The following is a 23,258-nucleotide window of genomic DNA, read 5'->3' on the forward strand; positions in this document are numbered from 1 at the left end:
AATGAAAGAAGTAAAGGTTATCTAAATAAAAACATTGTGATCAGTATTGAAAACAAAATTAAAGTTTCATTGTAAAGTAATTGCTATAATTCGCTCACCTAAAGCAAAACTCATTGAGATCAAAACAATTTAAAAATCATTTTTCGTGTCTTGGATAATCTCAAAATTTGATTACAAGATCGCTCATAAGATTTGCAGTACTGACTCTTTCAAACGCACAGATGCTTTGATGTGAATGTGATGTAATGGCGACCCGAAGCTGCCAGACGGTTTTGATTGGAATTAAATTTCGTATATTCGGCAAGTTAATAACGTACAATGTACCCGTGTGGTCAGATCATTTAATTCTGTCAATATGTTTTCAGAACAGTTTTTGTTTGGTCGCTACGGTCAATAACATACAGGAATCGGATCATACTATGAATACTTATTTATTATACAAGAGACAATTAACTTGATTAATTACATATAATTAGTACATTACAATCAATAATTCAATTTCAAAAGTAAAGTAACTGCAAATCGGGACATCTCATTGGTCGTTTCCCACTTCCGGTTAATGACGTCATCATGGTGTCATTCGGACGGCCCATTCCTTCCAGACTTGTCGTGCGATGGACGTACCGGAATATCCAAGGTTGTTCAGCTGTATGGCGGATGTCAGCATGAACATTGTCGGAATCCCTCTAATGTTTGCCGTTATCTGAACGTTACTGTAAGACGCCATCGTTGGGTCAACAATTACGTCATCGAACTCGACCTGTGGAGAAAATTTACGACCATATATATGTATATATATAATTAAAAATATATAATGTCCTTGTGATGGATATACATAGTAATAATAATAAAAAGCACAAACCAGAAATTCACACTAGCGCTTTCACATGCTTTGAGAGCAAGCTCTTCAGGTGTAATGAAAGGATTTATTTGTGACATCATCACTGTGTGTCATGGTTACGTCAAACAACATAGATTGATGACGTCATAAAGACAATGATCAAAAGTACACATAAATACAAAATTGATGAAGTCAAAATAAAAATATACACAATTAGAAATTATGTAATGGAAAACAACTGTTTTTTTAGTAACATTGATTTGGAATTACACAGAACTACATGAATTAAGACTTGGTTTTAATAGATTAATAAACATATTTTCTTTTGACTCTCTTTCTATAGCATCTGAGCTAGACATTTGGTATATAGGTAAAACATAAAACTCACTTTTAGAACATTGGTACATATGTTTACTAACTGTTAACAATCTTAGATTGTTCTTATTTGCTGTCTATGTACTGTCATAGCATTAGCCAATATGAACTGGCCAAACAGATATTAAATAGACAGCCAAACGCATTCATAAAATTTGTGGACTGCCCATACTACTCCATTACTAAGTGGAACCAATACAAGGGTATTCCCGGTGCGGCAGATGTAGATGCTGATAAAAAAAACTAAGACAGCAGGTGGACACTCTCAATGCGCATATCCACAGACTGAATGAAAATTTGGTTGAACTGTCAATACATATCAACAACTGTGCGCACTAACTTTTCCCTATACAGGGACGGTGCCCATCCAGGACAGAAGCTAGCTAAATCGTGGACTGAGTTACTACGCCGGGACACGGCGAGAAGTTGCGAAACACCTGAAGAGGACATTCCGAGTGCCATCTCAAACGATATGATATATGTGAAGCTGAAACCAATCTAAATGCTACCGGCGTATTGGTCATCATACTACCAGTAAAGGACAATGATACCTCTGTGCATGGTAACCTTGCTAGAGCATCAACCATCCTGATTATCTGAAGACTGTGTGAAAATAGACTACTGACAATATCCAATCTTATGTAATTAATTACTGGTGTGTCAACATACTGGTTAATATAATTTACCACATTACCGAAATCCGATATACTCAATTTGCATGGTAACCGTGCTTCTGAGCAAAAATGGATAATAGAGTAACAAAAAGACACAGATCATCGGGAGATGACATCTGTGCCAAGTGTGACACGAACTTAGAACGAGGAGTACCATTCATAACATGTAATGGGTGTGGCTTATTATTCTGTGTTGAATGTTCAAAACTAAAGCCAGAAGTGTTCAACTTAATAGAAAGTGGAGGACTAGACGGATTCACTTGGTCTTGTAAAAGCTGCAAGGCTACACAACCATTGCTTGAAAACATAAGCAGAACACTTAACGAAGTCAAAGTGTCCAATGACCATAGACTAGGGAAACTCGAAGACCAAGTTAGCAGGCTCCAACACACCCATGAAGAAAAAATCTCCACACTGGAGGGGCAGTCAAGGACATGCGTGTAACAGTGGTCCAAGAAGTCAAAACCGACTTAACAAAAGAAATCGATGATCGAGTTAGGGAACTAGATGACAGGAAAAGAAGAAATACAAACATCATTCTATTCAACGTGCCAGAGAAATCAGGTGAAGGTAACCACAAGAAAAAACTAGATGAACTTGACATTAAAGCAATATCTTCCAGTCTAGGTGTAGATGACCTTCAAATTACAGCACATTTCCGCCTAGGTAAAATTGATGTAACAAAAACACGGCCATTAAAAGTCATCTTAGAAAACAAACAGCAGAGGAAAAAATTATTAGAGAATGCCAAATTTATATCCGCCAAATGTCCGAGCTCCTTAAAAAAAGTAATCGTCAAGCGTGACATGACAACCATCCAAAGACGGGAGATGATAGAAAAAAGGGTGGCAAAAAAGAACACACCACCAGTCATTTCAAGTCAGACGTCTGTAAAACAAATACAAACCAGGGAAGATAACTCTGACACATCATCGTTAAGCACCAGCTGTCCAGCCATGAGCCCTATACGAGGTAATGCTTCACTCCACCATCTGAACCTCAGTGCCTCCGCTGACTACTACGACATGGACACATTCATTACAGATGGAGACCCCGATCAAACTGTTATTGGAGGCATCCCACAGTCACAACCGCTTAGAAACTCCAACCCAAATGTGTCAATCGATAACAACCAATAGGATACCAGTTTTAACCAAAATGACAGCAATGTACAAAAGAACCTCCTCGTATTTTATTCAAATGTTGATACTCTGACCACCGTAAAGAAAGAAGAATTAAAAGTATTGATACAGGAAAAGTCACCCGATATACTAATTCTAACTGAAATACACCAGAAATTCAAGACTCTCCCCATTAACAGTGCCTTCTACGACATGGTGGGATACAGGACCTTCCTAGGAAAGGATAAGGGGCGAGGCGTTGCTATCTACATTTCGGAAAACTTGGACATAACCATTGACGAAATTCAACTCAAATCATCCTTTGAAGAATGCATCGTTTATAACCTAAAATTCAAAAACGAAGATAACATGATGATCCTCAATATCTACCGTAGCCCCAATGGGTCTAACGACAATTCTCAAAAACTACTAAACCTCATGTCAGAATTTTCCGCAATAACAGCAAGTCATGTCTTAGTAGCGGGAGATTTCAACTTGCCTGAAATAAATTGGTCAAATTGGACAACAACCACATCAGAGACACACATATCAACTAGATTTTTGGAATGTATCAGGGATACCTTCCGGTATCAACACGTACTACAACCTATGAGATATAGACAAAATCAACAACCGTCTTTACTAGATCTCATTTTTACAAACGAGGAAGGAATGGTCGAAGATATCAATTACCTACCAGGAATTGGGAAGAGCGACCACATTGTAATTAGTTTTAACTTTATCATTGCACGTCAAATACCAACAACACATTGTGAAAAAAGAAACTGCTTTAAGGGACAATACGACTCTTTACGTGAAGAATTAGACAAAATAAACTGGCCCATATTATTTGAAGACAAGTCACCGGATCAGTCTTGGAATGTCTTTCTTGAAACCATTACAATACTAATAGAAGACAAAATACCCGTGAAGAAGACATCTCCGAACAAATTCAGATGGAAGTCCCATTTAAATACAGAGGCCCAAAAATCCATTCGATTAAAAAAACAAAAATGGAAAAAATATCTTCACTGTAAAACAGATGAGAATTTCAATTCCTATAAACTAGCTAGGAACGTCGCAACCAATAAGATCCGGAATTCTCACTCTCAGCACGAAAAAAACATTAGCAGAAAACATTAATAACAACAGCAAGCTATTCTGGAAGTACGTAAAAGAAAAAAACTCGAACAGGTATGTCTGTAACCAACGTGGAAAAAACTGACGGTACTATCACCAATTCCCACCAAGAAACTGCTGAAGAACTAAACAACTATTTCGGCACTGTATTTAACAAACCAGATGACGATGATTCACCGTACTTCCCAGTGAGACCACACCAAACTGCACTATCCAATATTAACATCGACAAAGAAAAAATTAAAAGGGCCATAAAAAAACTGAATCCAAACAAATCACCAGGGCCTGACATCTTTCATCCTAAGTTGCTACTAGAAACCACTAACCAAATATTAGAACCATTGGAATACATATCCAAAAAAATCTATGGAAGAAGGAGTGATCCCTGACAGCTGGCGAATAGCAAACGTAACACCAATCTTCAAAAATGGTAACCATCATAAAGTAGAAAACTACCGGCCTATTAGCCTAACATCTATCCCAGGTAAACTACTTCAAAGAATTGTACGGGATGAAATAGTAAAACATATGGACAGTAACAACTTGTTCACAGAGCACCAACACGGCTTCAGATCTGGCAAATCATGCACTACAAACCTACTTGAGGTACTGGAACACTGGGCTGAAGCAGTGGATAAAGGAGAAAATGTTGATACTATATACCTGGATTTCAGCAAAGCATTTGACAAAGTCCCACACAAACGTCTGCTGAAAAAACTACAAGGCTATGGGATCACTGGGAATGTACTATTGTGGCTACATAACTTCCTCAGAGGACTAAAACAACTTGTAATCATTCAAGGGGAAATGTCCAGTCTGGTAGATGTAACTAGTGGTGTGCCCCAAGGTAGTGTACTGGGCCCTGTTCTGTTTTTAATATACATTAATGACCTCCCAGATGTAGTTCATCATAGTGTAATGAAACTTTTTGCTGACGACTCCAAGCTATTTAGAAACAACAAAAATGCAACAGCATCACCAGAACTCCCATCAGGAAAATGTCCTTAAATACAAAAAATGTAAGCACTTAAACATTGGACACCAAGCCCAGTACCCCACACACCACTTTCCTTCTAACAATGAAATTGAGAAAGTAGCAAAAGAAAAAGACCTAGGGGTGACCTTTGACAATCATTTGAAATTTAGTCAACACATTAGCCAAACAGTCAGTAAATCAAACAGTATTCTGGGTCTAATCTTTAGAACTTTTCTGTACATGAACATAACTATGTTCCTATCGCTATATAAAAGCTTGATTCGACCAAATTTAGAATATGCAACACAAGTCCGGTCACCATCATTAAGAAAAGACCAAATAGCCATTGAAAATGTCCAACGTCGAGCCACAAAAAGAGTACACTCTATAAAAGACCTGCCATATCACCAAAGACTAAAAAAACTTGGGCTACCAACCCTAGAATACAGACGTTAACGCAATGATGTCATTGAAGTTTACAAAATACTCAACAATATAGACATATTGGATAAAAACATGCTCTTCACGATGGCACAAACTAATACCAGAGGACATTCCAAAAAAACTATATAAAAAAACAGAGCAGAACAACAGTCACACAGGGAATTTTTAGTAGACGAGTGGTAGATTCATGGAATTTACTCTCCAGTACAGTAGTAGAAGCCCCCACTCTAAATGTTTTTTAAAAATCGTCTGAATAGACATTGGCACAAAGTACCTTTTAAGTTTTACCCAAGTTTTTATGATGCGCAACCGGATAACAGTGAGTTATTCATACAAGATGCGTCAGAATTAGCTGATATCAGCTAACCAGCGACGTCGAAGAAGAGGTATCAGGTATCAGGTATCATACGTTTTCTAATTTCGTTGCCCGTCTGGCCAATGTAAAATTCTGAAAATTTTTTGCAAATCATAGCATAGATAACATTTTTAGATATACAATTCATATTTGCTTTGATTTGAAATTTAAATCTATTTTTGAACGTAAAATTGGAACATTCTATGATACTTTCACATGTACCACATCTAGGTCTACCACATTTAGATATACATGGAATTTGCTGTTCAGAATCAAACTTTGAACGGCAAAATAAACGTTTCAAATTTCTTGGTTGTCGCTTACAATTTGTGATTTTATTTCTGTCTAATACCTTTTTCATCTTGTCACTATTCTTAAGAAAATCCTCACAACTTCTAATGATTGGAAAAATATTAAAATTGTTTGGATTGTATGTAGAAACAAAAGGTAAAATGTGTTCTTTTGGCTTGCCACATGGGAAGTAAAAGGTCCCTTTTCCTTAGCTTTCTTTATTCCATTCAAAATTATCTCAGTAGGGTAATGTTGTTTTTTTCAAAAACACAACTAAATCACAAAGTCGTTCCTCTAATCTGTTATTATCACTCACAATAGTAACTAATCTAGATGCAAGATTAAATGGTACATTGAGTTTTGTATGTTTAGGATGACTAGAAAAATCTAAATGATTATGGGAATCTGTTGGTTTACAATATAGATCAGTAGTAATAATGTTGTCTTTCAATTCTACTAAAACATCCAAAAATGGCAATGCATTCTCACTTGACTCAAAAGTGTATTTGATATCTGGATGTAAACTATTTAATCTGTTGTGAAACTCGATTAAGTCCTTATCAGGAGGCCAAATTACAAAACAGTCATCCAAAAATCTCCAAAAATTTCTTGTTAAAAAATCAGCAAATTCTTCATCATTCTGAAAAATATTTTCAAGAAGCATTTCTTCTAAATATCCCAACACTAAAGTAGCATACGTAGGAGCAACCTTGGTTCCCATAGCCGTCCCTTTTATTTGCTGATAATACTTTGCATCAAAATAAAATATGTTTCTTTCCAATACAATTCTGAGAGATTCAATGAGGAATTTTTCAGAAAATCTAGTGTCAACTTTGTCTGGATATTTTCTGAGCCAATACTTAATTGCCTCAATTCCCAAATCATGGGGTATATTGGTATACAAGCTTACTAAATCAAAGGAGACAAACTTAGAACCAGGTTTAACTGTCCTTGGTAAATGTGAAAGAAAATCATAATCGTCCTTAATGAAACTTTTTACAGACGAGCATAATGGTTTTAAAATCATATCCAAAAAATGACTCAAGCGTTGTGTTGCGCTTTGTGGTCCTCCAATAATGGGTCTAAATTTGAGATCATTGGGGCTTAACAAAGAAATATATTCACTATTTTGATCTTTAATAGTCTCATTTATAACAGAACTCTTGTGTACTTTTGGTAAACCATACAGAAAACTAGGGTAATTTGTACAAATTGTAAGATAATCCTTTTCTTGTTCAAACAGGTCCTTATCGTGTTCACTAACTAATTTATCAATCATTTTACGTGTTTCGTCATCGGCACCTTCATTTATGGTATTATAAAATTCTTCATCTGACACTATTTCAGACATTTTTTTACAATAATAACTACTATCCATAACCACCACCATACTGCCTTTGACTGCCTCTTTGATAACAATCGATCTATCATTAGATAACGATTCAATCGCCTTTCTTTGTTTAAATGAAATATTACTACTACTTCTCAGTTTCGTAAGCGGGTACTTTTTTAGATTTGAAACAACATCTTCCAAACAAATATCACCACTTCTTGGTGGGTTCCAATTAGACTTGTTACGAACTAACGGTTCAGCAACATTTTTACAATCATCATTATCTGAAAAAAATCTTTCACTCAAACGCAATTTTCTTCAAAATTGCGCAATATCACATTTTAATATTTACTATTTGAATTAGGTGTTGGACAAAATTTCAACCCTTTCTTTAAAATATCAATTTCATCATTGTTTAAAATTTTGCTTGTTAAATTTATTACTTTAAGCCCCAGTCACACTGGACCTACGACCAGGTTACGACCTAGTTGCGACCGAAGAAAATCGGAATCGCAGGGAAATCGTAGCATGAGCGCACGACTAGTCGCAGTGGTCGTGGGTGATCGCACGCGCAAAATCAGTCGCAGCAAGGTCGATGGTCATGTTCAAAACTTCTGACCTGCGATTCTAAATCGCAAGTGGTCGCAGAACGGTCGTACCACCAGTCGCACATGAACGCAGGACCAGTCGTGCATGATCGCGGGCCAAGTAGTCGCAAATTGGTCGTGCTACTGGTCGTGCCACTCTACGATTGGTGGTACCACCGATCGTACGACCTCACAATTGGTCGTACGATCAGTCACGACCTGTCCCGAGTGTTTGCACGACCTTACGATCGGTCGCACCACCAGTCTTTACCTCGCAAACCACTTTCCTGGGTACAGGTAACAAAATGGCGGATATACAAGCAATGTTGTTACTGCAGCATCAGCAACAACAACTATGTGCAGTGGCTGCCACAGCACTTCTACGGCGTCGAAACCAACGACGAGCGAGAAGGCGACAGTACTGGGTGCGTCCCTGGATCGAGAGGCAGTTCGAATACGGCAACTACGCCAATCTAATGGTGGAACTCGAAAGGGAGTCTCAGGGCGATTTTATAAATTACATGCGAATGGAACCTCCCATGTTTCACGAACTGCTTTAAGAGTGACACCCAGATTGACGAAACAGGACACCAACTACCGACGTCCTCTCGAACCAGGGCTTAAACTTAAACTAAAATGGTACAAGCCTTTTATATGATCGACTGTCTGCGATTGGCTACGACTGATCGTGCGAGCAGTCGCAGGTTGCCACGACTGATCGTGCGAGCAGTCGCAGGTTGCCACGACTGATCGTGCGAGCAGTCGCAGGTTGCCACGACTGATCGTGCGAGCAGTCGCAGGTTGCCACGACTGATCGTGCGATTGGTCACTGATCGCACCACTCATCGCACGATTGATCTTGCAATCAATCTTCTCCAATTGTAAGTCATTGCGCGACCAAGCGCACCACCAATCGTACGATGACCTACCACCAGTCGTAGGACCAATCGCAGTATGCGATCGCGAATAGACATCGCAACAAACATTGCCGATCGGTCGTAACTCGGCCAAATAGCCCCCAATCGTACGATTCAGAAATCATACGATCTGGTGTGACTATAGCTTTAGGTAAAACACTGGAATTTCCTAAATGTTTTACATCACTGTTTTTACCTTTAATACATTTCTTCCCCCGCCTTTGTTTTTGAGCTGGCGTTGTTCTAAAAAAAGACTTCTTTGTTGCCTGGCCGATAAAAGTAGTGTTGTGATCTTTAAATGGTAGTCTGATGTTGCTTGGTGATGTATATACATACATTATTGTCGAGTAAAATGTAGTAATAACGACAGCACAGACAAGTAAATTGTCGAATTTTCGAGGCAATCTGCCCCTTTATCAAGACACAGGTAAATTACATACGATCACATATAGACATAGAACATGGAACAGTTACACAAATATAGTAGGTATAAACAACAATAGATATCGTTATGTTGTGAAAACGATCCCCCTCTGCAAATAATTAATTCGCCGAGGGCCTATTTAGATTAATTAGAAAACATCTTAGGTGGTGTACAGATGGTATACATATATATATGTATGTATATAATTAAAAGTAAATCGGACTTGTGATTGGTATACTTTCTTATAAAAGGTCATCTTATAAAATCTTATAAAAACACAAACCAGAAAATCACTTTCTCTTACTTTCAGAGTAAACTCTTCAGGTAATATACATGTATGTATATATATATATATATATATATATATATATCGACATCCAAAGAAATGTACGGGTGCTACGTCATCAGCGGGTACTTGTAAATAAATTAATAATTTTGAATTTACATTGTATTCTGCTGAAAGCTGTTAATGAACACTTATTTTCAAAGTACAAAGTTTAAATCAATACAGGATCAGGATTTTAGTTTCTTACTATTTTTTTCTGTTTCGGGAACAGAAGAAAACCTTAGAATAAGGTATGGTGTATTCCAAGGCATATTTCTCGTGGAAAATGACTAAAGGGATGCACCTGCAAAATCACAGATTCACCTTCCGTACTTTCTACTTGTTTTATACGCTCCCTACTGAGTGGAGGCTTATCTTCTGTGACCCCGACAGAGAAGACGTTGATATGTGCCTCTTACCGAAAGGACGTTTAACTCCTATACCTGTAGAAACATGTCCTGTAAATAAACGCCCCAAAGATACGGCTGGTATACATTTCATGTAACGTCAGGGGACCACTTTTGGTACAATTTTGACACATTTTCTCTTATACAATTAATACTCACATACGTACATCAAATCAATAATGATATTTTACAAAGACTATCTTTAGTACTTCCAACTGCACACTTAAAAAATAAATCGTACACTGAAGTTATTTATAGACCGGCTTCTCTCGTGTTACGTAACTTCCGGTCCGGAGCATGCTGCGAGGACCCCATTTGGTACAAAGTGGCGAGACATCGATTTTTCAGTTATTTCCAAAAATACGATCAAGAATGGGACTGATTTCGTTGGTAAGATATGTTTTGTTACTTATTGCATGAATGTTTTTTGAAAATATCACCATTTTGTATATAAATACAACAGCTGAAAATACAAATAAACTCGCCCCGCATTTCCCGTAGTATTTTTTTCAATAGGGGCCACGTGGTATTTATTGAACGAATATTACTGGTTTTGTGATGAATGCCGTACAGTGATTTTCACAGCTAGTGTAGATTATTACTTTTGAAGTGGTGGCAATATAGTATCGCCTGATAAAGATGATGAAAATTGAATCAAATACAAAGTATCGGAATATTGAAGCGAGTCAACTCGAGCACCTGTTGTCAGCCTGTAACGGACGCGCTGACAGACCATCACAAAACAGAGGTTTTCTTTCGTAATCGATTGGGACATATAACTCAAAACACATATACAGTGGTATAACCGCAGTTAAAAATGTGGATGTATGTATATTCTTCTATATTGACACCACTCTAAAAAAATAAATAAATAATCAGAAAGGCATTCTGAAGTCAATTTTGTTGAGAAGTCAGATAGGATAAAACATGCATGTACTTGATTTGAATAGTTATAATAAAAACACTGATGAATAGGCTATACTTATAAACATAAAGTTTATTAAATTAATTTTGTTTTCATTTGTTTTTCTGAATGATTATTCATTTATATATCTATAATTGATTCATTCATTTATTCCAAATTATAATTCAAGTCACTCTTGACAGACATTCCACACATGCAGGAACAAACATTACACTAACTTTGGCAGGCATAAATTAATCATCCAATCACAAATTTTCAAATTGATTCTGCAGTTCTAATACACACACACACACACACATATATATATATATATAATGAAAGCTCTCTGTCTCTGTCTCAATCTGACATGCATACATTTGATTTAATATCATCCAACCACAATTTTTTTTTCTGTGTCCAATTATTATGGTGAGAAAAATAGACTGCTGGCTCCTTCTGTAGACACCATAGCTGTAGGGTAAGTGTACACACTGTCAAAACAATCGGTTCATTTTGATGATTATCTTGCAGGGCACATCTGGCAACACCAGGACGAGTCCGACAACTTCCTCATTTCATATGCCCGATAAATTCTAGAAGGTAAACAACTAGCATGGTAGGATTTGTTGCAGTAATAACATGATGCCCAGTATACCTCTTCCTCAATAGGTGAAACAAATTGGTGGACCATGCAGACTTGACAAATAAGCATCCCTTGCCCCTCTGGAATTTCACTGTCCTGATGAAGAGTTGAAAATGGCTCAACATCAACATCCAGCTCACCATGACATGGCTGAACATGATCCTTGCCAAGAGCTGAAGATGGTACAGCATCAATGATTATATCTGAAGGAGAGCAGTGATGACAAAGCCAGTTTGAAGAAACAATTAAGCTTAAATCAACATCAGTTTGTTCTTGGTAATTTAGACAGTCCCTGTGGAACCATCGGTCACAACCATCGCAACCAACCCAAAGGATTCCTACTTCTTCATCATTGCAATGACCTCTGATATTGCATACTTGACAGGTATATATCTCATCTGCCATTTCGTTGTTGTCCTGTAGGTAAAAAATATTTATAGTATAATTTATGATATGATAATTTCTATATGATAAACATTGATGACAATTGTATATATGTGACTGTGTGTATTGTGTAACATGCACTACATGCATATAAATGGTATATGTATCAGTCAACAATATAAATCTAAAAAGCAGTATAAAGAATATATATAAACTATGCAATTCCTTTGACAAAATCATTGTAAGTCTATATAATATTACCTCAATGTTAACTACACGGCTGTTTGACTTTCTCTTCTTTGGTGGTTTGATTGTTGGTAAAGGTAAATCAAATTCCTCTGTCTGTGCAATTGCTTTCTGCTAGAAATAGAAAGAAAATCAATTTATCAAAAAACTACTATTGTATTCATCATGTGATCTGTCAAAAAAGCTAAAAATTAGCCTCTAAATAATCAGATTAACAACATTTTGATAAAGGCATAAAAATTTAACAAAAAAAAGATTAAAAAAAAAAATGAAGAATTCAAAATTGCACTTACTCTTTTCTCTTTTGATGTCTGTTTCTTGGTGGTTTTTTTAATTCGTTTTTCCTTTTCTTTTTCTTTTAACTGGGAATAAATCTCGTTTCCTGAAGTGATTGTTGAAGTAAATATTATAAGAATTATTAGCATAGAATTTTCCAGCAGTTTTAATGACCAATTCAAAAAGCTAGTTTATGTGTTTCTTGTTTTTAATCATGATGAATTAAAACAGTATTTGATTTTTTCATCTGCATACCTGTTATAACCCTGGATTCTGTTACAATCCTTGTGTTTTTTTGTTTATTTCCAGAGGATCCAATGATTGGGACAAAAATGTCTGCCAATTCTTGTGGGATCAGGCCTCCAGTTACTAAGGGATGTCCTCGTACAAACTGACCGCATGTGTGGCAAAGAGGATCATGATTACAGGGATTGTCTCCCCCTGGTCCTGGAATGGGCAAGGTGTAATCCGCTTCTGAGGCTGTGAGTCGTGTTTTGTCAATGGCATTTGCATCCAAGGGGACGATCCCACATTTCCTGAATGCAGTTTTGATATTATGTGGGCTGAATACCCTATCAACTGCTGAATGCAGGACCTGTGAAAACCTGGAAATTGGGTAAAAATTAATAATAAAAAAAAAATAAAAAAAATCTCTCCCTTTCTAATTTTTCTGTCTGTCGGACATTTGGACAGGCACACATGAAAGGCCTAATGGAATTAACATTTTAGAATATAGAGATCACGATTGTTTCTACATATATTTTCTCTGTTTTCGATGCAATTTTCTTTTTGTTTTATTTTTTATGTATTTTTCTTTAAATTACTTTAATTTCATTTCAGGCATTTCACACAGATTTTTGAAGGTTACCTCCCCTTTCCAATCATCAAATGAGGATTTGCATATCCCAAACTGACTGACAAATCAGAAAACTGTTTTTTGAGTGGCCGGAATAAGGCCACATCCAGGGGCTGCAATATGTGTGTTGTGTGTGGAGGCAGGCACAACAACTCGACCCTATTTTCTCTGGCCTTCTCAATGATGTTGAGTGAAAGATGACTCTCGTAGTTATCCATGATCAGTAGTAAGGGTCTCTGCTTGGATGCGTGTTTTAGGAATACCTTGTCAAACCACTTCTCAAACAAATCAGCATCCATGTACCCATTTGTGGAAGTTCCGAAAAGCCATTCTTGAGGTATTCCTGTGAATAAACAAAAATGTAAGTAATTTAAATTGAAGCAGTAATTTTTTTTCAAATAAATGAAATTTAAAAATTAAAACCAAAACAATGATTAATCAAAAAGTGATTTGAAAAAACCCATAATTTGTTTAAGAACTATGTCAAGCTAAAAGAATAGATGTACTTGCATTTGTAAAATTATATTCTAAAATGAAGTTTTCAATGTGGTCAGTACACATACCATCTCTGTAGGTCCCACCAGGAAACGACTTTTCGAAGATTATGAAGGAAGGAAGAACTCTCCCATCAGCGGACACACAAATTGTAGCTGTTGTATGGTTAGTTGTTGTGACTTGTTTCGTATAGGCACCTCTATTTGTAACACATACTTTATCTTGTGCCACTGACCCCTTTCCGAAACCTGTCTCATCCATGTTATATATGAGATGGGGTTTGTCCTCAATTCCTGAAATAATTTTATAATGATGTTTTGTCAATAAGCCCATCCCTGTATCATTATTTTTTATTTGAAAGCCTTTAAGGTTTTTAAATTTCATATTGTTTTGTAATGGTTGTGGAAGCTGTTCTATTTTTATATGATTGACTCTTGAATGAAACTTGTATTTAATAAAAAAAATATTAGATAGGACTTCAAATTTGTATTTCTTTTTTTCTCAGGCAATATATGGAAAAGGAGGAGAGAAGTCTTACCAAGTTTATGTACAGTCTCCTTCAATAATGTGAAGTACTGTGCCATAACATTGGGGTTGGCCATCCTTGCCCGTCCACCATCAATGGTCTGAGGCTTCCTCATGTGTAGGCTAGGATTTCTGCGGAAAAATTTCCTCATCCATTTATTTGATGGACCAGTTGGCCCAATTACACTTTTCCTTCCTGACTTTTTTATTATTTGAGATATGAACATTTTAATCATTTTTCGAGAAAGTGGTAAGGACCTCTCTTCGCAATATTTAATGTATATTACAAGATGCTTCTCTTCCTCAGGGGTTAGAACAACGTGAGGTTGTCCCCCTTTGTTCAGATTTCTGGCATATCTCCGCAAAGTCATGTGAGGTACATCATGTTTCGCTGCTGCTCTTCTGATCGGTGTTCCTTTTTTGATATCTGCCAAGGCATGAGCAAAGTCGCTTTGGTTGTATTTTTTATATTTTGCTGCAATTAATAAATGTGTTATTTATTTATTAAAAAATATCTGTTGGATGTTTTCATCTTGTTGTATTTGTAATAGAAAATCAAGATAGATATCACATAATACAGTCAAACCTGCTTGAATGGTCACCTGGAATAAGCGGTCACCTCTATTATGCGACCAGTCTGTCTTGGTCCTAATGTAAAATATTATATTTAATGAACCTTGCATAAACGGTCACCTGTCCAACATGAACAGCAGTTACTGAATTTTGGTCATAACCATTATCAAATCATGTATTATGCAGTCATTTTGTATTTTGGTTAACCTGGTTTTTGCAGTATTTTTACACAGCATATTTAAATCACCAATAAAATTAAGCTGAATATTTCTGATCATGCAAGAAACATATGATATGGTTAGATATGTAATCTGGTAGTAGAATTCAGTTGACCATAAAAAATAAAGCTCTGGTGGCCGAATTACACATCAAAATAACTTTCAAGTTAAATAGCTCATACCAAACTTTAAGTTTTGTATCTGCGCTTTTCATTGCATCAATAGATAAAATCTAAAACTATTGAGGGAAATGAGAATAAGAATTTTTTTAAAACCTATGAAGAAATGGGACACTTGATTTCTCATGAACTGATCTGAAGTTCAAATAACATAAGAATCTGTTAAAATTGTGTGTTTAGCTACGATTTTAGATATTACCCTCAAACATTAACTTGGGAGATATTGCAGTTGATATAAAGGTAACAAAACACCTGATTTCAACTAGACCTATATATAGCTACACCAATCTGGTCTCTAATTATTTTCGTTTTTGTAAATATCGCATACACCATCATATTCAGAATTAAGCATGACAATGCAACTAAACATAATATGACAAATCATCACCGGGCCCTGGATGTGAAAACCTTTTTTTTTATCGTTCACTTTGCTGGTTTCACAAAGATATTATACATTATAGTGCTATTTAGTGAGTGAAGGGAGGTAACTCCTAAAAGAATCCTGTGAAATCCGGAATACAGTGCAAGAGCACCTGCTCTCGTCTTTTAGTGATCTCCTTCCGACATGCGCAGTAACAGTGTTATACTACAATGGCGGAGCGGCAAGTATGAATTGTTATGTGCAGGTCTTAAAAATGCTATTGCTCCGATATGACATGTTGGTTGTGCAAAAGATTGGTAACGAAGAATTCTGAGATTACTAGAAATAATCTTAAATGTCTGTTGAGTCGTACAACGCATGTTAAGGTAATTTAAAACAATCGTCGAATTACCCCCCCCCCCCCCCCCCCCCCCCCCCCCCCCCCCCCCCACACACACTCTCTTGTCATTTTCTCACAACTTACCCATTTCAATATGTTCTGCAAGAAAACCTTGATCGCTGCATGCCACAAAAATCACGTTGAAATGTACGTTTTTATTTACATTATGACGTCACAACAGCAAAAACCGACAGAATAAACGTGCGAGAATTTTGGAGCGTTTTTTCTTTATTTTGTACCAAAAGGGGTCCTGTACCAAAAGGGGTCCTATGACGTTAGATACATACACTCGACGGGCGCTAAATTGAAAAAGGTTCCATAACAGCTTTTCATTAGACCACTTTTGTACGTAAAAATATCAAGTTAGATTTGGAGATATGTAATTTAGTTACCCTGGTGATGATATTCTGAGCTTTGATAACCTCTCCGTAAATCTGGTTCATCTCGTCCATTGTCTTCTGTACGGCCTTGACCTTATCCACCAGATCCTTCCCGCATACTATACATGTACAATAAACAGAAAGGGAAACGATCATTATGCTTGAGGACGCACGAGCTATCTGTCCATTACAATGTCTAAGGTCTCGGTTTCAGCACCAGATGGCACTGCATGTACTATTTGTAACAGGAGAGGAGAACATGTAGCAGACAGACCGGGGTTCGAACCAGGGACCCTCCGAACTCTAGACGGACACTCTACCACTGAGCTAACTGGTCGCCGATGATCGACCCCGTCCAGTTCCGCTACACTATGTAAAGCTAAACGTTTATAAAGAAAATGCAGCTTATAAACCGCGACTCCTTATACAAAGATTGTTCATCAATAACAACTGATCGAAATACTTCCTTTTCTACAAAGATGACACAAGGGATTTGGCGAGTATTACGTAATCCAAAAAAATCTAACAGAAGTATAATATGCACAATCGTCCAAAGCTAAATAAAAAATGCCTGGATACAAATCACCAAAACAAACACCGAATGAAATATTTTCAGATACACTACATCTACTTACTGCAACATACAGAGTATATGATATGTGTTGCTCACAAACTTTATCGATCTCAATAAACAGCCAAAATTTTGCTGTTCCTAGATCTTTTCAAACTTACATTAAGAGAGCGAGACAGCAAAACATAGCTTCCCTTTTGAAAATGTCAATATAGTTAAGGAGTGTTTTAGGAAGAGGTATAATGGTCCTGTAATAACTATTACTGTTTATGCGATAGCTGACATAAAGGACCATTACACATTATTGTTTCCGGAATATACTATCAATAATATTAACATGTCTCGTCCACCAAATATCTCTTTGGAGTTGTTTGTAAGAACTTTAGCACTGCTTCCGTTCCCATGCCTTATCAAATTGTACCTATTACCTCATCCCAGATAATATCAGCGTTCAGTGTTTCACAAGTTGAAGAAATATCTGATATCCGATATTGTACAATGATATCCAAATGAAACAAGAAATATCTTTAAAAAAGATAAACGGCATAGTTTTAATGCTGGTAGTTGTAATGTAAAAATGCTGGTGAAATAAATTAACGAACTAATGCGTTTCAGCACGGATAACAAAATTATATCGGTTTGAATCATTTTTGGTGATAATAAGACCGCATTTGACTCAGAAATATAATTTTATTAATGTGTCATTTGAAAAGATGCATCCACTTATTAAGCATGCATTCAATCTTAACTTTGTTTCGTTTTTAACTGCACATCTGCATTTTGCATTTACCGCTACATTGATCAATCACATACTTCATCTTGACCAGAACTGACGCAACCTGTCGCGTCATATCCAATGCCAAAAGAATATTATACGGCTATGTCGAAAAATTATTTAGTGGTCTTCTTCTTAACAAGCCGAGCAAAACATGAAATACAGATCTTACTAGATGAATAACAACACACACATTAAACCACGATATCTGTTCGTTTCGTTTTAAATTCCGTTCTTAGTTTTGTTTACCTGTTTCCATGGTGTCCTGTCGGTTACTAGGACACGATGCGCACTGTGACGTCAGACTTGCGCAGTTCTGATACAGATCGCCGAAGAGAAAGGTACATTCCTGAGCTGCCCTTCTCCGTCTTCTCCCCATGAATGTCCCATCTGTATTGAAAGCAAAACTTTATCAGCTGTCTTTGTCAAGTGATGTTATACACAATACATTTAAATTAAACATCTTATTTCAAAACTTCTTTTCTTCGGGATTAAAATATTCAATCGTTAATATTTATTGTCATCAGTTGGCATCTTTAAGTCCAAATGTCAATGAAATAAATGAAGAATGCCTCGGAGATCTAGCACACTTCATTCTTCTATTCCAGTAGGTTACCAGTCATTTTTAAAAACTAATGGTAGAGAAAAAAATCTGTCCGTCTACGTAATCCGCAATTGTTTCGAAACCTATTGACGAAACCCGTAATGATCGAATGAAATTTTGGTTGATTACAGGACTACTTTTTACGGTATTTATTATCTCAAGCCGTTCAAAGAATTCTAAATATAAAAACGAATGAAAAATATAGAAGTTTTTACCGAACATATGTGAGAGAGATTGAGAGAGTTGTTGGCCGAAGTTTTGTCCCCACTGTGCCATCGAGTTCCCGAAACTGTTCATGTTCTGGTTCATCTGACCAAGGTTAGTATTCATCTGGTTCAAAGAGTGTTGGACACTCTGTCCGACATGGTGTCCGATGGTGGACAGAGACTGACTAAGGTGGGACATCGTCTGCTGTAACTGTGCTTTCTCCTCGTCCGTCATGTTCCGGACGACGTTGTTCGCGACATTGGTAAGACCACCAACGAAGTTCCCAACGGCCACTGTTCCAAGGTCACCGTAAACTCTCCCGAGGTTGATCCTAAGGTTGTCGCCGATCTGAGAGATCGAGTTGACCATGAAACCGTCAGGGTTCATGATAGTGGAACACGTGCGGGTAAACTGACTTCCGGTCAAAGCACAGACCGTCACCTGACTTTGACCGTTTACATTACTGCTTGACACCGACATCCCGCCTGGTGAGTGCATGTTAAATGTCAGTGAGTGGCAATATTTAAACCTGAAATAACACGGAGATAGCATTGACATGTACCTACGGAGATAACATTGACATGTACCTACGGAGATAACATTGACGTGTACCTACGGAGATAACATTGACGTGTACCTACGGAGATAACATTGACGTGTACCTACGGAGATAACATTGACGTGTACCTACGGAGATAACATTGACGTGTACCTACGGAGATAACATTGACGTGTACCTACGGAGATAACATTGGCGTGTACCTACGGAGTTAACATTGACGTGTACCTACGGAGATAACATTGACGTGTACCTACGGAGATAACATTGACGTGTACCTACGGAGATAACATTGACATGTACCTACGGAGATAACATTGACATGTACCTACGGATATAACATTGACGTGTACCTACGGAGATAACATTGACGTGTACCTACGGAGTTAACATTGACATGTACCTACGGAGATAACATTGACAAGTACATACGGAGATAACATTGACGTGTACCTACGGAGATAACATTGACGTGTACCTACGGAGATAACATTGTCGTGTACCTACGGATATAACATTGACGTGTACCTACGGAGATAACATTGACGTGTACCTACGGAGATAACATTGACATGTACCTACGGATATAACATTGACGTGTACCTACGGAGATAACATTGACGTGTACCTACGGAGATAACATTGACGTGTACCTACGGAGATAACATTGACGTGTACCTACGGAGATAACATTGACGTGTACCTACGGAGATAACATTGACGTGTACCTACGGATATAACATTGACGTGTACCTACGGAGTTAACATTGACGTGTACCTACGGAGATAACATTGACGTGTACCTACGGAGATAACATTGACGTGTACCTACGGATATAACATTGACGTGTACCTACGGAGATAACATTGACATGTACCTACGGAGATAACATTGACATGTACCTACGGAGTTAACATTGACATGTACCTACGGATATAACATTGACGTGTACCTACGGAGATAACATTGACGTGTACCTACGGAGTTAACATTGACATGTACCTACGGAGATAACATTGACATGTACCTACGGAGATAACATTGACGTGTACCTACGGAGATAACATTGACGTGTACCTACGGAGATAACATTGACGTGTACCTACGGACATAGCATTGACATGTACCTACGGAGATAACATTTGAGACAACCGTGTTCATTAATCACTAACATCAGATAACACAAACTTACAACGGTTTATAGGCATTATGTTACTTGAAAAGATGTTTATTTTCAACACAAATAACGATTACGAGCTTTCGAAAGCACGTGTTTTAAAACAGGAGAGCAAGTGACTAAACCTTCAGGACAGTTCACTATTCAAAAACCGAAAATCGACACAATACAAAACGATAAGGGATAAATCCGGATTTGATTGACAGGTTGTCACATTTTTCAATGTTTTATATTAGTATAACAACCCATATATAATGAGACTCACTTCTCTTGACAGGCATTGTCGACACATTTCAGACAGGGACCTAACGAGTCATTGACCTTTGTTTGACAGGTGGTCAGCTGAGGCTGAAGACCCGCCATGTACGTCTTGCTTGACTCTAGCTCAGCGGTCACTTTGGCCAGTAAAGCCTTCCTTACTTGTCTGTTTAAAGCTGAAAAAAACAGTTCAGATATTTATGTATTTGATGATTTAGCCGAAACAACCTGTTGATTTGATCAACATTTAGTACATTTCTCTCTGATGAAATTAAAGAAAGTGTTGTCATCGAAACCCCATACAATCCAATACTGGTTGTGATGTAAGAAACTATTCCAACTTGTAATATGTATTCCCTTTACAAAATATAAAATATCGAAAGCTACAGTATGACGGTTGTCCCGGTATTTTATGAATATAATTATTCAATATAACGGACATATTTTACAGCGTTTCTGCAGCAATAAATAATTTGAGAACAGTGCAGTATGTACACTTTTTGAGAATTTTGCAGTATGTAAACTTTTTGAGAATTTTGCAGTATGCCCACTTTGAGAATTTACAGTATGTCCACTTTGAGAATTTGCAGTATGTCCACTTTGAGAATTTGCAGTATGTCCACTTTGAGAATTTTGCAGTATGTCCACTTTGAGAATTGTGCAGTATGTCCACTTTGAGAATTTGCAGTATGTCCACTTTGAGAATTTGCAGTATGTCCACTTTGAGAATTTTGCAGTATGTCCACTTTGAGAATTTGCAGTATGTCCACTTTGAGAATTGTGCAGTATGTACACTTTGAGAATTGTGCAGTATGGACACTTTGAGAATTGTGCATTATGTACACTTTGAGAATTTTACAATATGTCCACATTGATAATTGTGCATTATGTACACTTTTAAAACTGTGCAGTATGTCCACTTTCAGAATTGTGCAGTATGTCCACTTTGAGAATTGTGCAGTATGTACACTTTTTGAGAATTGTGCAGTATGAACACTTTGAGAATTGTGCAGTATGGACACTTTGATAATTGTGCAGTATGGACACTTTGAGAATTGTGCAGTATGTACACTTTTTGAGAATTGTGCAGTATGGACACTTTTTGAGAATTGTGCAGTATGGACACTTTTTGAGAATTGCGCAGTGTGTACAAATTGAGAATTGTGCAGTATTTTTGTAGTACATATTTTTCATTGACGGCGAACAAATATCTCCAAATCAAATTAACGATTTGGATATTTCTAAAGTTGAAGAAACAGAGAACAAGATATTCAAGAAGCAGATAATCAAATGCATCTGAATCGAGTTGAGAAAAGCAATAGATTTCAAACAGGTATGACCAGGTAAACTGTCAATAAAGTAGTCTTAACAGACAACGTTAACTCTTTGGAGAAAAATACGTTGAGGAGGCATACTTCCACTATCGTGTTAAGTTAAGTCGCGTTAACGACGAGGAATGTGCCACCAAAATATCCTGACAATGTCGCCGAAACGTCTTATCATCTACAATTCACACTTACGTGTACAAACAACGTGACAGCGTGGAAACATAAATTGTCACCGGCACCTGTACTGCGGGCTTATGATGGCCAACAAACCTGAAAATTCCATATCACTGCACATCTAGCAAATACACTATACATATACATATATACACCTGTACATTAAACGATAAAAACTATCGCCCTAACATGCTGTGTACCAAAACAAATCTCAAAACTAACTCAAAATTTCAACTCTGTCTATAGCTATACACATGGTGTCAAAGGTAGAGGACATATATGTTTACTCTGCACTAGATGGCATTGTATATATGTATTCATTTATCAAATGATCTTATTACTTAATTTCGTAAACACAATATGCAAATAAAACGATATACTATATACTTACTGTCTAAATTTGTCGGATCTAACTGTCGTCTGGGGGGAAGATTATGTGTAGGTGGAATTACCGTGGCTGCCCATATCCCGCCTACAACCACCACCCCAAACATCACCCGGAACATGTCGTCGGTATATCCGAATATTAGTTTAGACGTCGGATTAACTCGTAGGATGTCTGTAAGACTATCTGCGTCTCTGTCTTGGAAATGCGTTACACTAACCACAAACCAAAGGTCAGACAACTCAGATCTCGCTCACCTGCGCCCGGGGCGTATTTCTCGGTACGCATAGGATAGCGGTGAAATGTAGGAATACATTACCTGTTTAAATATTGCAACGGTAAATAGTTTTATAAAGATTCTATAATAATATGTTCTGTCTCTTTATGTTTTATTAATCATTTATCTGGAATATTGTAACTCAGATTCTTAATTTTGAATTTAAAATAAATTACTAAAAACAAGAAAATAGTATCCAGCGAGATCGATAATATGCCATTTTTCTTAAAATGTGTGTGACAGCTGACAATACTTTTAAATGTGTCCTGTACCACACCCATTATAATCCCCG

At 37.0% G+C, this 23,258-nt stretch overlaps 1 protein-coding gene and 2 long non-coding RNA genes across 5 annotated transcripts; 1 reads left to right on the top strand and 2 right to left on the bottom strand.

The window, feature by feature from the left end:
- Positions 1-407: 407 nt before the first annotated feature.
- Positions 408-22,972, bottom strand: LOC117326771. Its single transcript, XM_033883492.1, has 6 exons — positions 22,696-22,972; positions 20,810-20,978; positions 18,816-19,336; positions 18,246-18,386; positions 16,663-16,769; positions 408-760 (listed from the first exon to the last, which is right to left on the bottom strand). Exons 1-6 carry the CDS (start codon positions 22,808-22,810, stop codon positions 569-571), a joined length of 1,245 nt encoding a protein of 414 aa, XP_033739383.1. The 5' UTR covers positions 22,811-22,972; the 3' UTR covers positions 408-568.
- LOC117326772 lies at positions 10,289-15,062 on the top strand. 3 transcript variants are annotated; one of them, XR_004532506.1, is made up of 6 exons: positions 10,289-10,600; positions 11,646-12,142; positions 12,973-13,145; positions 13,504-13,880; positions 14,094-14,179; positions 14,520-15,062. It is a non-coding gene; the product is annotated as an uncharacterized LOC117326772 (long non-coding RNA). The 3 variants fall into 3 exon arrangements; XR_004532504.1 differs by having other exon boundaries at positions 10,291-10,600; positions 12,973-13,279; XR_004532505.1 differs by having other exon boundaries at positions 10,292-10,600; positions 11,784-12,142; positions 12,973-13,279.
- On the bottom strand, positions 12,402-13,036 carry LOC117326773. Its single transcript, XR_004532507.1, has 3 exons — positions 12,919-13,036; positions 12,681-12,769; positions 12,402-12,501 (listed from the first exon to the last, which is right to left on the bottom strand). It is a non-coding gene; the product is annotated as an uncharacterized LOC117326773 (long non-coding RNA).
- Positions 22,973-23,258: the final 286 nt, after the last annotated feature.

This window comes from Pecten maximus, chromosome 5, assembly GCF_902652985.1.
Source record: "Pecten maximus chromosome 5, xPecMax1.1, whole genome shotgun sequence".
NCBI lineage: Eukaryota > Metazoa > Mollusca > Bivalvia > Pectinida > Pectinidae > Pecten > Pecten maximus.

What these genes read in the sequence shown, in the direction of transcription:
- LOC117326771 (XM_033883492.1), bottom strand. Translation starts at nt 22,810, where the DNA reads ATGTTCCGGGTGATGTTTGGGGTGGTGGTTGTAGGCGGGATATGGGCA. An exon ending in GACAATGCCTGTCAAGAGAA is followed by an intron (nt 19,337 to 20,809) that starts GTGAGTCTCATT and finishes GTGTTATTTCAG; the next exon opens with GTTTAAATATTGCCACTCAC. An exon ending in CTCAGAATATCATCACCAGG is followed by an intron (nt 761 to 16,662) that starts GTAACTAAATTA and finishes TTTTCTCCACAG; the next exon opens with GTCGAGTTCGATGACGTAAT.